General features: G+C 38.5%; 1 protein-coding gene across 6 annotated transcripts in view; it reads left to right on the plus strand.

Annotated features, from left to right (window-relative positions):
• PPP3CC (protein phosphatase 3 catalytic subunit gamma) overlaps nucleotides 1–16795 on the plus strand; it is a 99419-nt gene that overhangs the window by 71828 nt on the left and 10796 nt on the right. For all 6 annotated transcript variants that reach the window (XM_017549710.2, XM_017549709.2, XM_017549708.1 and 3 more), the window contains exons 7-10: nucleotides 4453–4530; nucleotides 4617–4711; nucleotides 9591–9716; nucleotides 10695–10766. In XM_017549710.2, coding sequence (XP_017405199.1) covers nucleotides 4453–4530; nucleotides 4617–4711; nucleotides 9591–9716; nucleotides 10695–10766 — 371 coding nt within the window. The remainder of the gene's footprint in view (nucleotides 1–4452; nucleotides 4531–4616; nucleotides 4712–9590; nucleotides 9717–10694; nucleotides 10767–16795) is intronic.

Below are 16795 nucleotides of genomic sequence, written 5' to 3' on the forward strand. Positions count from 1 at the left end.
CACTCTGTCACCCAGGCTGGAGTGCAGTGGTACATTTTCGGCATACTGCAACTTCCACCTTCCGGGTTCAAGCTATTCTACTGCCTCAGCCTCCCGAGTAGCTGGGATTGCAGGCACACATCACCATGCCCAGCTAATTTTTGTATTTTTAATAGAGACGGCATTTCACCATGTTGGTCAGGCTGGTGTCAAACTTCTGACCTCAGATGATCTGCCCACCTTGGCCTTCAAAAGTGCTGGGATTACAGGCGTGAGCCTTAGCACCTGGCCTACTTGCTATTATTTTATTGCTGTTGACATCTGACTTCAGATCTGTCATTGCTTTATATATTTAGGTGCTTTGATATTGGATACATATATACTTAAAATTGTTATATCTTTCTGTTGTGTTGGCCCTTTTATCATTATATAGTGACTTTTGTTCCCTCTTGTGATGATTTCTGTCTTAAAGTCTATTTTGTCTAATAAAAGGTTAGCCACCTCTGCTCTCTTTTGGTTACTACTTGCATGGAATACATTTCTCTATCCCTTTGCTTTCAGCTTATGTGTGTTCTTAAATCTAAAGTAAGTCCTTTGTAGACAGCATGTAGTTGGGTCTTGTTTTCATCCATTCAGTCATACTCTGTCTTTTGATTTGGGAGTTAAAGTAATGATTGTTAGATAAGGACTTAATATTACCATTTTGTTGGTTGCTTTCTGTCTGTTTTATGGTTCTACTATTCCTCTCTTTTTTTCTTTGTATACTTTGGTTCATTTCTTTTTAAGTTTTGTGTTTCTACTGTGCTTTTTTATTCATAGGATTTGCATCAAATATTTTATAGTTATAGCAGTCTGTCTTAAGCTGAGAAGAACTTACCTTCAATTACGTATTAAAACTCTACACTTTTGGGGGGGGAGACAAAAAAAATGAAAAAAAGAAACTCTACACTTTATTCCCATTCACAAACCTAATGTAATCTCAGATTTTACTTTTTTTTTTTTTTTTTTTCCTGAGATAGGGTATTGCTGTGTCACCCAGGCTGGAATGCAGTGGTGCAATCTCATCTCACTGCAGCCTCTTCCTCCTGGGTTCAAGTGATTCTCCTGTCTCAGCCTCTTGAGTAGCTGGGACTACAGGTACACACCACCACACCTGGCTAATTTTTTGTATTTTTAGTAGAGACGAGATTTCACCATGTTGGCCAGGCTGGTCTCGAACTCCTGGCCTCAGGCGATCAGCCTCCCAAAGTGCTGGGATTACAGCATGAGCCACTGTGCTCAGCTGCATCTTTTAATTTCTACTTGAACTTCCTTTGGTAGTTCCTATAAGTCTGGTATAGTTGTGACAAACTCTCAGTTTTTGTTTATTTGGAAAAGCCTTTATCTCTTCATTTTTAAAGGGCAGTTTTGCTGAGTAAAGTATTCGTGGTTGGCAGTTTTTTTTCTTTCTTTTAGTACTTTGAATATATTGTCTCCTACTCTCCTGGACTGCAAGGTTTCAGCTGAGAAATTCACTGATAGTCTTATAGAGGCTTCCTTGTATATTATGTGACAAGTAGATTTTCTCTTGCTGCTTTCATATTTTTTCTTTTTTGAGTTTTTTTTTTTTGAGACATAGCCTTGATTTGTCACCCAGGTTGGAGTGCAGTGGTGTGATCTCAGCTCACTGCAACCTCCATCTTCAGGTTCAAGCAATTCTCCTGCCTCAGCCTCCCGAGTAGCTGAAATTATAGGCGCCCACCACCAGGTCCAGCTAATTTTTGTATTTTTTTAGTAGAGACGGGATTTCAACTGTTGGCCAGGCTGTTCTCGAACTCCTGACCTCTCAGGTGATCTACCTGCCTCAGTTACCCAAAGTGCTGGAATTACAGGCATGAGCCACTGCACCTGGCCTCTTTTTGAGTTTTAACAACTTAATTATAATGCATCTAAGTGTTTGCCTTATTTGGAAACCTTTGGGCTTCATGAATTGAAACCTCCATTTTCCTCCCTGGATTTGGCTAACAACTGTTAGCCTTTAGTTTTTAAACATAAGCCTTCTGCCCCTTTTTCTTCTCCTTCTTTAACTTCCATATGCATATATTATTTTCGCTTGATGTTGTCCCATAAGTTCTGTATACTTTCCATACCCTTTTTTATTCTTTTTGTCCCTCTAGTGGTATCATTTCAAATGACCTATCTTTTAAGTTTGCCAGTTCTTTTCTTCTGACTGAGACTGCTGTTAAAGCTCTCTTTTGAGCTTTTCAGTTCAGTCATTGTACTCTTCAGCTCCAGAATCTTTGTTTGGTTCTTTTTTATGGTTTCTGTTTCTTTCTTAAATGTCTGTCTTTATTCATTTATTACTTTCCTGATTTTGTCTAGCTGTAGTTCATTAAGCTTCTTTATGATGATTATTTTGGATTCTTTGTCATGCAATTCATACTTCTTTCTTCCTTCCTTCCTTCCTTCCTTCCTCCCTCCCTCCCTCCCTCCCTCCCTCCCTCCCTCCCTCCCTTCCTTCCTTCCTTCTTTCTTTCTTTCTCTTTTCTTTCTTTCTTTCTTTCTTTTCTTTCCTTCTTTCCTTTTTTTTTTGAGATGGAGTTTTGCTCTTGTTGCCCAGGCTGGAGTGCAATGGGGTGATCTCGGCTCCCTGCAACCTCCACTTCCCAGGTGCAAGTGATTCTCCTGCCTCAGCTTCCCGAATAGCTAGAACTACAGGCTTGTGCCACTACAGCCAGCTAATTTTTGGATTTTTAGTAGAGATGGAATTTTTTTCATGTTGACAGGCTGATCTTGAACTCCTGACCTCAGGTGATCTACCCATCTTGGCCTCCTGAAGTGCTAGGATTACAGGTGTGAGCCACTGTGCCCAGCCCACCTCTCTCTTTAGTTAGGGCCAGTTACTAGAACTTTATTAGTTTCCTTTGGTTCTGTCATTGTTGCCTGATTCTTTATAATTCATATAGCCTTACATTGGAGTCTGTGCATTTGAAGGAGCATAGGCCTTCCAGTTTTGTGGACTAGTTCAAGTAAATACCTTTTCCTCCCGAGTCCCTAGATTAATGCGACTGCCTGTGGTATTGTGATTAAACAGGGCTGAAGCTAAATTATGGGGTTACAGTAGGGTTTACAGTCAGTGGGTCTACCACTAGGGGCATGGACAAGTATGTTCCCTGGGTGGGAATGGTTGTTTCTGGAACTTAATAGGATAGGACCCAAGCTGGGTCACAGGCTGGTTTGGGTTTATGTTTGGGTCCAGTCAGTAGTCCTTTTACCAGAGGAATGGATAAGCATGATTCCCGCAAGGTCCCTGGGAAGGCAGAACTTCCTCTTGGCCACAGTAGAGCAGGCTGGAGCCAGGTCAGGGTGCTGCTTTGAGTTTGCAGTTGGGTCTGGTTGGTAGGTCTGTTACTAGGGGCATCGATAGGCATGGTTCCTTCCCAGGTTGGATGAGGCTGATGGTAGGACTGCAGACAAGTGGGACTAGAGCCAAGTTCACAAGGGGCAGGCTGATTCTGGGTCTCTAGCTGAAGGTCAGTGGGCCTGCCTTCTCAAAGCAGCCTTCTTAGTCTTGGACAACACCAAGGTTTCATAACCACCTGCCTCAATCCCAAGGTTCTCACAATGGCACTTATGGCCATGGATGGCTACCAAACTATTGTTTCTGTATGAAGACCAGGGCTGGGGACATTTCCTTCTGCCATCTTGCTGATGTCACATACAATCTACTTTAAAAGTAAATTTTTTTCTAATGAGCATAATGAGAAACAAAGATTTTTAAAATAAACTAAATAATTAATACCTAAGTAATTCCAGGTTAATTTTGTGTATTCCAATTCTTCCTATCAAGCATTTGTCATTCAGAGAGGTCATAGTGGAAAAAGAGAAAAAAAACAAAACAGAGAAGTCATAGTATGAAAAGAATATTTTAGGAGTATGTGAGAATATGGTGTTTTTTTAAAATATGATTGACTAAAATATTTACATCTAAAATATTCCTGCATGAAATTGTCTTGGTATTGGTATTACCCATGAAGCTATAAGTAGGTTCTTTTATTTTTCTAACAATTTGACAATTTGATGATTGAAGAAAAGTATGTGTTGAATTTTTAGCACCTAACACACACATACACACACACACACACAGTCTCTCTCTCTCTACTGTTGTACTTTTTAATATCAAGACACTGATAAAAGTTTTGGTGTTGCACTATCATTATGGATTAAGACCAAAAAATTAAAAGATGAGAAGGAGGAGCTCTTTCTATTGTAGGATTATCTATTGTCTTCATGTTTGATCTATAGTGAGGTATATTAGTGAAATAGAAAAACAGAATGATGGGTACTAAACTATTCATAAAATTTCAGTAGGGTATAATACTTAAAATTTTGAAACAAAATCAGCTGATATGTTGACTTTTCCCAATCTTCTTGTTAAAAAATAATTGTTTTAATTCCAGATTTATGTTTTCTGATTTTCTTTTTCTTTTTCAGTTACCCTGCAGTTTGTGAATTTTTGCAGAACAACAACTTGTTATCAATTATCCGAGCCCATGAAGCCCAAGATGCTGGGTAAGTTACATTAAAACTGTACCAAATGTCACTGCAGCATCTTTTCATTTAATATAAAGACAGACGAGCTTTCATCTCTTTTTCAGGTATCGAATGTACCGGAAGAGCCAAGCAACAGGCTTTCCATCACTTATTACAATTTTCTCTGCCCCCAATTACCTAGATGTCTATAACAATAAAGGTAAAGGAGTCCAGCAATATTTGAGTTTGAATTTGTGAGTAAACATGAGCTCTAGTTTAGTTGCATGTATATGCGCGTGTGTGTGTGTATGTGTCATTTTAAAATATGAAAAAAGGGGTCTTAGTTGAAACAAAGGCCAAGAGATTTAGAATTTATGCTGCTGCTTGGTCTTTATCTCCTAAGGATTACTGGTCTCTTTGTAAGTGTACATAATGGTCATAATAGGTCAGATTGATACTGCAGACTCAAGGTATAAGAAGAATAAATTGCTTCAGGCTCATTTTAGAACAGTTAGCATAAATTATTGGTTTTGGTGAATTTAATGTGTTTATAACAGTATCTCAAATAAAGTTACTATTGGTATTTTAATCTTTATGAATTATTAGACTATTTTTCTTCTTCTCGAGATATGATATAGGTAGAGTGAATAGTGTACAAAGTAAAAATAAATAAATAAATAAATATATAAAAAGAAAACCTCATTTTTAGTTTAAGTCCTGTCAGAAGCTAATACTGTGACTTTGGGTGAGTCACATTATCTTTCTAATCTTCAGTTTCCCATATGAAAAAAGAGGAATGGTTATATACATGCCCTTTGTTCCAGAAATTTTACTTCTAAGACTTTATCCTGTTAAAATCTTTTAATTTAAAACTTTTAAGATTAATAGTTTATAAATGTTCTTTCAAGGCAGTGGTCCTACTAAAAACTTCGCATTTCTATAACTATTTTGTCGTTTATAAAGTATGAGTATAAATTAATAGGACTTTGAAAATAAACATGCCAGAACGAACATATCCAAATGAGTATTGTCCCTTCAAAGTAGTTAACCTTGGGAGGCTACACACCTCTTCCAACAATGCTGTCCTTGTTCAGAAACATTTTTGGAACTCCTCTTTTGGCATTGCCTTCAGAGTCTGCGACACATTCTTTTGATTATCCTCAATGATGGGAAATCTTCGTCCTTTGAGGGTGGATTTGATTTTTGGACAGCCAAAAGTCATTCGGAGTCAAGACTGATAAATAAGGTGAGTGATCAAGCTAGACGATACCATTTGGGGTCAAAAGCAAGGTATGATTATAAGGTAATGAGACTGGTTTTTCTCGTGTTGCTGATACAGTGGCTCTGGAGGTACTTCCAAAAGAGGAGTTCCAAAAATGTTTTGAGTAATGGCAGCATCTCTGGATTAATTATATGGTAGGCAACAAGTTGTGCTGAAAAGAACACAAAGCAAGGAGTCAGTCTAGTCCTGCTTCACTTTTAAGTGTGTCATATTTAACAAGATACTTAACTTCTCTGAGCCTCATCTTTAAAATATATGTCATATAGTATTGTTGAAGATAAGTTGGAATAAGGAAAATGGATATTAAAGTGTTGTTGAAAATATAAATTACTATAATAATATAGATTTTACTTCTATTGTGTCTGATGTGATGATGTCAAAGGACCACACTCATCTGATACCAAGGTCAGGTGTGTTTGTAGCTGGTGGTTTCTTAAGTCTCATTACTATATAGTTATACCTTGTATATGCAGTTGGGAAGAAAAGTTTCAAAGACGGCCAAATGTATTTACTCTAAGTAAACTATGGAATGGCACATCTCATTTAAATCTGATTTGGGTCAGTCATTTTAGTGTGTCCTCCAGTGACTTGTCCATTTTAAAAAGCATGTCTTTGACTTAAGTTCTGTCCTAGCCTTATGTTTTAATTTAACTTAGCATCCTTCTCTGAGCCTTAGCTGTCCTACAGTGCTCTGCTTCTCCCTGGGTACATTTATTACTTCCTTTCTCCTGATATTTCCAATATATTAGCAAATTAGGTTTTATTCTTATTTATTCTCTTGTCAATGGTGTGGACTGTTTGTGTTGTTAAACATCTTCAAGGACTTTTAGTGGCCCTAGATCTCATATTTGTAATAAAGGTCTTCCCTTCTCACTTTCTTTTTTAACTTCATCAAAGAAAGTATCTATTGCTCAATGGATTTATCAGTGTGCTAAGCTGAAACATGCCACCTAAGTCAGCAGCTGCTATACAGCTCATCACTGCTAGCTTGTTTGCCTGTTTGTTTGTTTGTTTTTGTCTCACTGACTCTAATCTGGTTTTGTTCTTGACTGCTTCTTTAGCAAACGTTTAATGTCACAGTCCTGGTCAGGCACAGTGGCTCATGCCTATAATCTCAGCACTTTGGGAGGCCAAGGGGAGGATCACTTGAGGCCCAGAATTCAATACCAGCCTGGGCAACAAAGTGGCACCCCATCTCTACAAAGAAAAATTTAAAAGTTAGCCAGGCAAGGTGGAGCATGCCTATAGTTCTAACTACTCAGGAGGCTGAGGTAGGAGGATCCTTTGAGCCCTGTAGTTCAAGGCTGCAGTGAACTGCGGTCACTCCACTGCATTCCAGGTTGGGCAATAGAGGAAGATCCTGACTCTAAAAAAATAAAAATAGAAAGTAGTAAAAGACACAGTTCATTCTACCTGAGTTTCCTGTCAGCGTTGACATAATTAGTAACTTTATTTCAAAACAATCTTATTTTCATTGGTTGTTTCTTAAGCATTTTAAAAGGAAAAAGGCAGAAAACGTGGCATTAGAAACAATCCCTGGTGGTACTCAGTTACTCTCCATACAAGTGCCATCTTTTCCGAAAAAGGCAACTCTGTTGCTCTTTTTCTTCTTCCCTTTCTTCTACTATGGCTCTTCTTTTCTTTCTTTCCTTCTTTCCTTCTTCCTTCCTCCCTTCCTTCCTTCCCTCCCTCTCTTCCCCTCCCTCCAGGTTGGAGTGCAATGGCATGATCTTGGTTCACTGCAGCCTTGACCTCCTGAGCTCAAGTGATCCTCCTACCTCAACCTTCCAAGTAGCTGGGACCACAGGTACATGCCACCACACCTGGATAATTTTTTTTTTTTTTTTTTGAGACGGAGTTTTTCACTCTTGTTGCCCAGGCTGGAGTACAGTGGTGCGATCTCAGCTCGCTGCAACCTCTGTCTCCTTCAAGCGATTCTCCTGCCTCAGCCTCCCGAGTAGCTGGGATTACAGGAATGTGCTACCACACCTGGCTAATTTTGTATTTTTTGTACAGACAGCGTTTCTCCATGTTGGTCAAGCTGGTCTCAAACTCCTGACCTCAGGTGATCTGCCCACCTTGGCCTCCCAAAGTGCTGGAATTATAGACGTGAGCCACTGCTCCTAGCCTGGCTAATTTTTTTTCTTTTCTTTTTTTTTTTTTTTTTTTAATAGAGATAGGGCCTCATTACATTGCCCAGGCTGGTCTCAAACTCCTGAGCTTAAGTAGTCCTCCTGCCTCAGGCTCCCACAGTGCTGGGATTACAGGTGTGTGTCCCATCATGCTTGGTCTCTTTCATATTCTTTTTTTTTTTTTAAGAGACAGAGTCTCGCTCTGTTACCCAGGCTGGAGTGCAGTGGTGCAGTCTCTGCTCACTGCAACTCTGCCTCCCAAGTTCAAGCAGTTCTCCTGCCTCAGCCTCAGAGTAGCTGGGACTACAAGTGCACACCACCACAACCGGCTAATTTTTTGTATTTTAGTAGAGACAGAGTTTCACTGTGTTGCCCAGGCTGGTCTTAAACTCCTGAGCTCAGGCAACCCACCTGCCTCGGCCTCCCAAAGTGCTAGGATTACTCTTTCATATTCTTTAGACTTCTTGGTATCTACAAGTATTTCTTAGTTCCACTACTTACTTGAAAGACCTTTAATCATGATTTTTAAAGATTCTTATTCTTGTTTTCTTCCATTCACTGGGAACACACCCAAAAGCAGTTTTTTAAGCTCTTGTTTCTAGTCATCCACTGTTGAGACTCACCTCACACTTTTTCATGGGTAGATTGAGGGAGTTGTTGAATAATGATATATGATTTATTTACTTAAATTGAATAAAATACATATATGTGAAAATAATGGAACATGTACATTGTAGCCAGTGTTAGGTTTTTTAAGAGCTAGAGATTATATTTTAATTTATTTTCTTAATAATCTATGGTGTACATTTTAGACATTCAATAACTTAAATTTTAAGAACACTGTATTATCCTATAGCAAAGAAACAGGAACCAGGACATGACCTATGTCTGTCATTTCTAGAGAATCATTACACCCTGTTTTATTTTATGACTATAGAATAATTAAGAGAATAGTGCAAACAACATTGCTGGTGCTAAAGGCTAAGGAATTGGATTTTAAGACTTTCAAAATATAAGGAAAATCAGTTTGGCATCAAAGTATGTGTGCAGCTATCTGAATGGTTAATATTAAACATAGCTTGCTGGCAATATACTGGCTGTGTATCAGAAAAATTGGCAATTTTAAAATCCACTATATTGAATACAGAGATGATTTAACCTAATTTTGAACATGAATTGTAAATTGCTTCAAGTTTGCCATTTGTATCTCTCAGTATGAGTTGATGAACTGCAACATATAAATTCCCAGAAAGTATACAATCTTCGATTCTGGCTAATGACTAGCAAAACAGGCTGTGTCCATTTATTGAGTGATATTTGCCCTCAAAGGAGGGTTGTAATTATAACCATTTGGCCTATAAAAGAAAATTAAGGGGAAATTTTCCTCATGTGAATCCTGAGGTTTATATACATAGTTACTGTGCAGTGATCCTCGGAAGTTTCAGTTTCTTTTGTTCTTTTATTATATGAGCTTTTCATGTAACTTTGTTCCTTGGAATAACTCTTAAGAGAATGAACTAAATAAAAGGCTATAAAATTTTCCATCTGCCCTTTACTTAGACTAGTCCTGACTTTACAAATGGGAAGTTTCCAAATTCTGTGTAGCAGGTACACAGCTGTACAAAGCATACCGCTTGCCATGCCATGTTCTCTGTGCCAGATTTTCTTGCTTTTTTCCTTTTTAGCTGCTGTGTTGAAATATGAAAACAATGTCATGAATATCAGACAGTTTAACTGTTCTCCACACCCCTACTGGCTTCCAAACTTTATGGATGTTTTCACGTGGTCTTTGCCTTTTGTTGGGGAAAAAGGTAAGGGAACTAAAGCACGTATCTCATCAGTTGTTCAGTGACTGAGGACACTTTATATTTGCATGAGCCCTCTCATGGTTCAGAAATGTTTTCTAATTTTGTTTGTTCTCAACATAGATTTTAGTTTTTTTTTTTGAGAGGGAGTCTCGCTCTGTCGCCCAGGCTAGAGTGCAGTGGCACGATCTCTGCTAACTGCAGCCTCTGCCTCCCAGGTTCCAACGATTCTCCTGTCAGCCTCCTGAGGAGCTGGGATTATAGGCACATGCTGCCACGCCTGGCTAATTTTTGTATTTTAGTAGAGACAGGGTTTTACCATGTTGGCCAGGCTGGTTTCAAACTCCTGACCTCAAGTGATCCGTCCTCCTCAACCTCCCAAAGTGCTGGCTGAGATTACAGACGTGTGCCACTCTGCCCGGCCTCTACATAGTTTTTTAAATGGCCTGTAATTGGTTCTGAAATTTTAGTATATTAAGGTTTTCTTATGGTAAATATCAATTTAAAGTAGCTGACCTATGATCAAGATGTTAAAATAACATATTGTCATTCCCTCAGATTTCTTCAACTGAAGAGGTTTAAACAGAATTTATTGTTCTTAAAATTTTATTTGTACAACTACTCACATAAGCTAAGCCTGCTAGACATAGGCCTGTTGGCTTAAATTTGTAAAATGGGAAAAAATTTTCTCATATGTGTATCAGTATGTAAGAAGCTCTGAACAGCAATCCAATAAAATCAAGTCATTAAGCAATAGATCTTCAAAGCCTCCAGACTTTTACTGGAGCAAGTAATCTACCCAAATTCTTTTTAAACCTGGAAGTTTACACTTAATTCTACTCTTTGTAGCTATTCTTACTAACATAATGATAAATGATTTTTGTTTATGCTTACTTAACATGTGTGTTTATTTAGATATCTACATTATTTTAGAGAAAGTACCTCATTAATTATATAAATTTTGGATAATTTTGTCTTACATAGTTACAGAGATGCTGGTAAATGTGCTCAACATATGCTCTGATGATGAACTGATTTCTGATGATGAAGCAGAAGGTAAACTTTTCTTTGAACTAAAACTAGGGAGAGGTTTGGTTTTGGTTTTGTTTATTTTGAATGATTTTTCTTTGTCTGACTAAAAATGAATTTAATTGATTGTAGAAAAATAAAATTGAAAAATACAAGAAACTATGAATAAAACAAGTCACCCATAATACCATCATCTTACAGATATCCACAGTTAACATCTTAATGTATACTTTGTTAGTTGTCTTTTACCTTTGCTTATAATTTTCCTCTATGTTGTTTTTCTTTTTAATGAGAATGAGGTTATGTAGTAAGATCACTATTTTTGTGGAGTTTCTTTGTAGACAGACTAGTTTCTAATGGATCCGTAGTTGTCCATGTTGATTGGTGTTTTAACCAATCCCATGTTGTTGGATATTGGAGTTTTTCCCAAGTTTTTGCTAAAACCCATACAGTTTTGAAAATTTGTATAGATAAAAATGTGCACATTCTCTTAACCAATATTTATTATATACTTGATATATGCCAAGTACCGTACTGTTTAGGTTCTTGCTCTCAATAAGCATAGTTGCTAGTATAGGGAGAACAGACAGTAAATATGTCATATGAAAGGAAGTAGAGCAATATTAGAAAATCAAGAATAACACTTCTTGATTATTTCCATAGGATAATTTTCTAGAAATCGAATATCTGTGTCAATTAGTACTTAAAATTTCAATTTTGATACATCCTCTAGAAAGGCTGTACCACTTTACATTGTGCAGGGTGCATCATCACAGTGCTGTCTCCAATACTGTGTGATACTTGTTACCACATTTTTAGTTTGTATTTTTATGATGACTAATGGACAGTTTTTTCTTGTGTTTATTGGCCATGTTTATCTCTCTTTTGTGATTTGTCAATTCATATCTTTTATCTTTTTTTTTTTTTTTTTTGTGAGACAGCATTGTTCTGTCACCCAAGCAGGAGTCCAGTGGTGCAAGCTCGGCTCACTGCAACCTCCACCTTCTGGGTTCAAGTGATTCTCCTGCCTCGGCCTCCCGAGTAGCTGGAATTACAGGCGCATGCCACCATGACTGGCTAATGTTTGTATTTTTAGTATAGATGGAGTTTTTCCATGTTGTCCAGGCTAGTCTGGAACTCTCTGAGTTCAAAGTGATCTGCCTGTCCCTGCCTCCCAAAGTGCTGGGATTATAGGCATGAGCCATTACGCCCAGCTCCATTTTTTTTTTCTTACTGGCCTGTGAGGGATCTTTTTATACAGTAATACTTTATTATATATGTAGCCAAGTATTTTTTTCCTGGTGTGCTATGGGAGGTTGAATTGTAAAAGAAGGTCCTGACTTGTTTGAGAATACGAGAAATTCTGGAAAGATGGTGGTCACCCGAGCACAAACCGGCCTCATCCTATGAAGGCCCTTTGCTAAGATGGTTCCCTCAACTGTGAGGATAAACCATCTCCATAGTGGAGAAAACAGGACTCCCTTTGGGAATCTAGAGGAAATTACCACACACTCGCATGCTTCAGGTTCCACACTGAAGATCAACATCATATGGAACATACCTTACAAGTGCCTTTATTTATTGTATAGGAGATCACTTCAAGGAACCAGTTCTTCTTGAGGAAGTAGTGCAGCCAAGTGAAAAGCAAAAGAAAAACAATCAAGAATTTAAGTTAGGGGAAGATGAAATAAGGAAGAAACAGATCTAGAGAAATTTATATTCAAGTCTAGGTGGAAATGGAAATTATTATGAACTCATATATGTTCAGAAAAGATTCTTGATGGCCGGGCACGGTGGCTCAAGCCTGTAATCCCAGCACTTTGGGAGGCCGAGGCGGGTGGATCACGAGGTCAAGAGATCGAGACCATCCTGGTCAACATGGTGAAACCCCGTCTCTACTAAAAATACAAAAAATTAGCTGGGCATGGTGGTGCGTGCCTGTAATCCCAGCTACTCAGGAGGCTGAGGCAGGAGAATTGCCTGAACCCAGGAGGCGGAGGTTGCGGTGAGCCGAGATCGCGCCATTGCACTCCAGCCTGGGTAACATGACTGAAACTCTGTCTCAAAAAAAAAAAAAAAGATTCTTGATTACTATTAGGATATGTTTACAGAAGTATACTAAAAATTGTATATGGGAATATTTATTGAAATATTGCCTCTAATAGCAAAAGGTTTAAAACAATTAAATATCCTTCAGTGGATAGCTGGGTAAATCAATTATGATATATCCATATGATAGATTTTCTACCAGGAATATTATTTTCTTTATGCAAGCCCCCTTCCTCCCCTTTCCTTACAGTTGGCTTCTGTTCAGCTTGTTGTTACTTCCTCACGGAAGACATTTCTAACATCCCTGACTAGACCCAATACCCCTGTTATGCTCTCTCATGCCACCATGTACCTCCTCTTAGCATTTGTTAGTTGCAGGTCTACATTTATTTATATCTTTACATGATTAATATGTTTTACCCCCATTCAACTGTAAACTCCCTAAGTGCTGGGACAAAATTGGTTTTTGATCACCATTACAATCCCCTAAAGACACATATAATACAGTGAGCAAAGTGGTGAATAGTTGTTGAGATAGATGAATTGTGTGATATGAAGTACATCTATTTGTTTAAAAATAAGAATTGGCTGTCTACAGTGGCTCATACCTGTAATCCAGCATTTTGGGAGGTCAAGGTGGGAGGGTTGCTTGAGCCCAGGAGTTTAAGACCACCCTGGGCAACAAAGTGAGACATCCCATCTCTACAAAAAATAAAAAAAAAAAAATAGCCAGGTATGGTGGCATGTACCTAAGGTTCCCGCTACGTGGGAGGCTGAGGCAGGAGGATAGCTTGAGCTCAGGAGGTTGAGGCTGCAGTGAGCAGTGTTCACACCACTGCATTCCAGCCTGGGCAACAAAGCAAGACCCTGTCTCAAAACAATAAAGATAAATTAAAAAAAAAAAAAAAAAGAAGTATGGCTATCGGAGCTGATATGGAAAATATATTAGATACTCTGTTAAGTGCAAAAGTAAATGGATAGAATTCTTATTCCCATTTTTGCCAAGTTGTGCAGATATAAGCTGATATATGTTATTTTTTTCTGAAAGAAAATAAAAAATGACTTTTTAGGTTAAGATGGTGAATTGAACACACTCCTCATTCAATTCCCTCCTAAAACCACTCAAAAGCCATAATAAAAGTTTAGATTTTTATAAAGTGATATAAAACTAAGGATTTCCACTTCATCAATTGCAGACTAGATAGTTTACATCAATGCTGACTATTAAGACAACTAGAAAAACTCTACAATTTTTTGAGCTTGTTTCAAAGGCATCAGAAAGTTAATGAAGCGTAAAGAATTCCCAGTTTGCGACCTGGAGAAAGGCAGAAAAGGAGAGAGGTGAGACCAGTATTGGGACTGTTTCTCTTTTAAGGATATTCATGAATTTCAAAAGAGGAGGTTAAGAGGTTGAGCAGCCCTCTTGATAGCCTTGTGTGACTAAGCTAAAAAAGTTAGTGTTCAAGGCTTGCCAAGGAGAATGTGAGTGCTAGAAGTCTTCTGTTCACTCCTTTGGGATCCTCAAAAATTGCATCTATGTAGGAGTTAGGGTGAGCTGGGAATAGAACAGCTCTGGAAAGGAATATAGCCTACCTTCAAATCATTCAATCCCTGAAAGTTTAAATAAGGTGGCCCAGGCACCTGAAGAAAACAGACCTCTCTAGACTAAGACAACATCGTGTAGGACCTTAAATGATTTCTACAAATACTCTTTCGAATATGGTACGTGGCTCACAACCAGAAATAACCAGGCATGTGAGGAGATATAACAACATGAATGAGAACCATCAGAAATTGCAAAAATAAAAACAGACCCTCAGGTTCTCCAGATGATGGCTGTATCAGATCAGACTTTCAAATAACTATGCTAAAAAAACAAAATATAACTTATGTTTACTGTGTTCAAGGACCTAAAAGTCTAGACTGAGAATTTTAGCAGAAAACTGTGAATTGTAAAAGGGGATATAGCAGATTTGATAAAGCATCAAAAGAAAGTTCTGGACTGAAAAATAAAATAACAAATTTAAAAACTCAAAAGATGAATTATTCAACAGCAGAGTCAATAAAGCTAATCATAGAATAAGTTCACTGGAAGATAGGTCTCAGAAGAAACCATTTAGAATAAAGCATGAAGAGGAAAAAGGAAAATACAAAAAAAAAGAAAAAGCATAAGAGACATAGAGGATACCATAAACAGGCCTTGCATACATGTGTTTGGACTCCCAGAGAAGAAGAGAATAGAGTAGATGCAATATTTGAAAAGATGATGAGTAAAAATTTTCCAAAACTGCTAAGACATTAAGTCATATATTAAAGACCTGTAAATGGAAGCATAACAAATACACATAGTACTTAAGCACATCATAATGCTTAAGATGAAAGACAAAGAAAAAAGGTTGGCTCGCTTGGCTTGGTATGGTAGCTCACATCTGTAATCCCAACACTTAAGGAGGCTAAGGCAGAAGGATCACTTGAGTCCAGGAATTCAAGGCTTCTGTTCATTTGGTTTAGCAGTGAGCTGTGATCATACATCACTGTACTCCAGCCTGTGCAACAAAGTGAGACTCTGGGCAACTGCCTCCTCTCCAAGTCTAGAGGCTAATCTCTAAAAAGTATAAACACAAAGGTTTGTGGACGGAGGATACCATTAAGGGCATCAGTACCTTGCCAAAAGTAAGTGACTAAATGCATACTCTATTCTCTAACAAAGGCCAACCCTGATCACTCGATGTAAAGCACAAAGTCAGCAATCTCTACCTACCAGTTCTTAAACCGTTTTAGTCCCTTACTCTTAATCATGAGTGAACACCAAGGATTATCAACACCTAAGGGAAGTCTTTTAAGAGACAAGCCACAACAAAAAAGCAACTTAAATGAACTTGAAATTCTGAAGAACATTCAAAACTCTAAAAAAGAAGAACTGACTGGGTGCAATGGCTCACACCTATAGTCTCAGCACTTTGGGAGGCTGAGGTGGGCAGATCACTTGAGCACATGAGTTCAAGCCAGCCTGGGTAACATGGCGAAACCCCATCTGTACTAAAAATGCAGAAATTAGCCAGGCATGGTGGTGCATGCCTGTGGTCCCAGCTACTTAGGGGTCTGAGGTGGGAGGATTACTTGAACCTGGAAGGCTGAGGTTGCAGTGAGCCGAGATCTCGCCACTGCACTCTAGCCGGACCAAAAGAGGGAGACCCTGTCTCAAAAAAACAAACAACAAAAAAAAAACTTACATATTTCCTATTCTTTCCCACCACAAACATAAAAATAAATAAATAAAAAAGAACACCCAGTCAGGCGTGGTGGCTCACACATGTAATCCCAGTACTTTGGGAGGCCAAGGCTAATGGATCACGAGGTCAGGAGATTGAGACCATTCTGGTTAGCACAGTGAAACCCTGTCTCTACTAAAAATACAAAAAATTATCCGGGTGTTGTGGCATGCACCTGTAGTCCCAGCTACTTGGGAGACTGGGGCAGGAGAATTGCTTGAAACCAGGAGGCGGAGGTTGCAGTGAACTGAGATTGTGCCTCCAGCCTGAGAGACAGAGGGAGACTCTGTCTCAAAAAAAATAATAAAAATAAATGAAGAACGATTATATCCCCTGAAAGAGAAGCTATTGAATCCATTAAACAAAAAACATACTGTTACTGTGAAGAGATTTGCACACTGTTCTGTCCTCTGTTTTAGTTTCTTGTTTTTGGCATCTTTTGTTCCACCAATGATATATTTGTTTAATGTTATTTTCATGATCTGTGAGAGCAGAAAATATTGAATGCTCACAGATGTGAACTAATGTAAAACCATAACTTTTAAGAAAAGAGCCGGGCGCGGTGGCTCAAGCCTGTAATCCCAGCACTTTGGGAGGCCGAGGCGGGTGGATCACGAGGTCGAGAGATCGAGACCATCCTGGTCAACACGGTGAAACCCCGTCTCTACTAAAAAATACAAAAAAAAATTAGCTGGGCATGGTGGTACGTGCCTGTAATCCCAGCGACTCGGGAGG

Source organism: Cebus imitator, unplaced genomic scaffold (assembly GCF_001604975.1).
Source record: "Cebus imitator isolate Cc_AM_T3 unplaced genomic scaffold, Cebus_imitator-1.0 Scaffold221, whole genome shotgun sequence".
NCBI lineage: Eukaryota > Metazoa > Chordata > Mammalia > Primates > Cebidae > Cebus > Cebus imitator.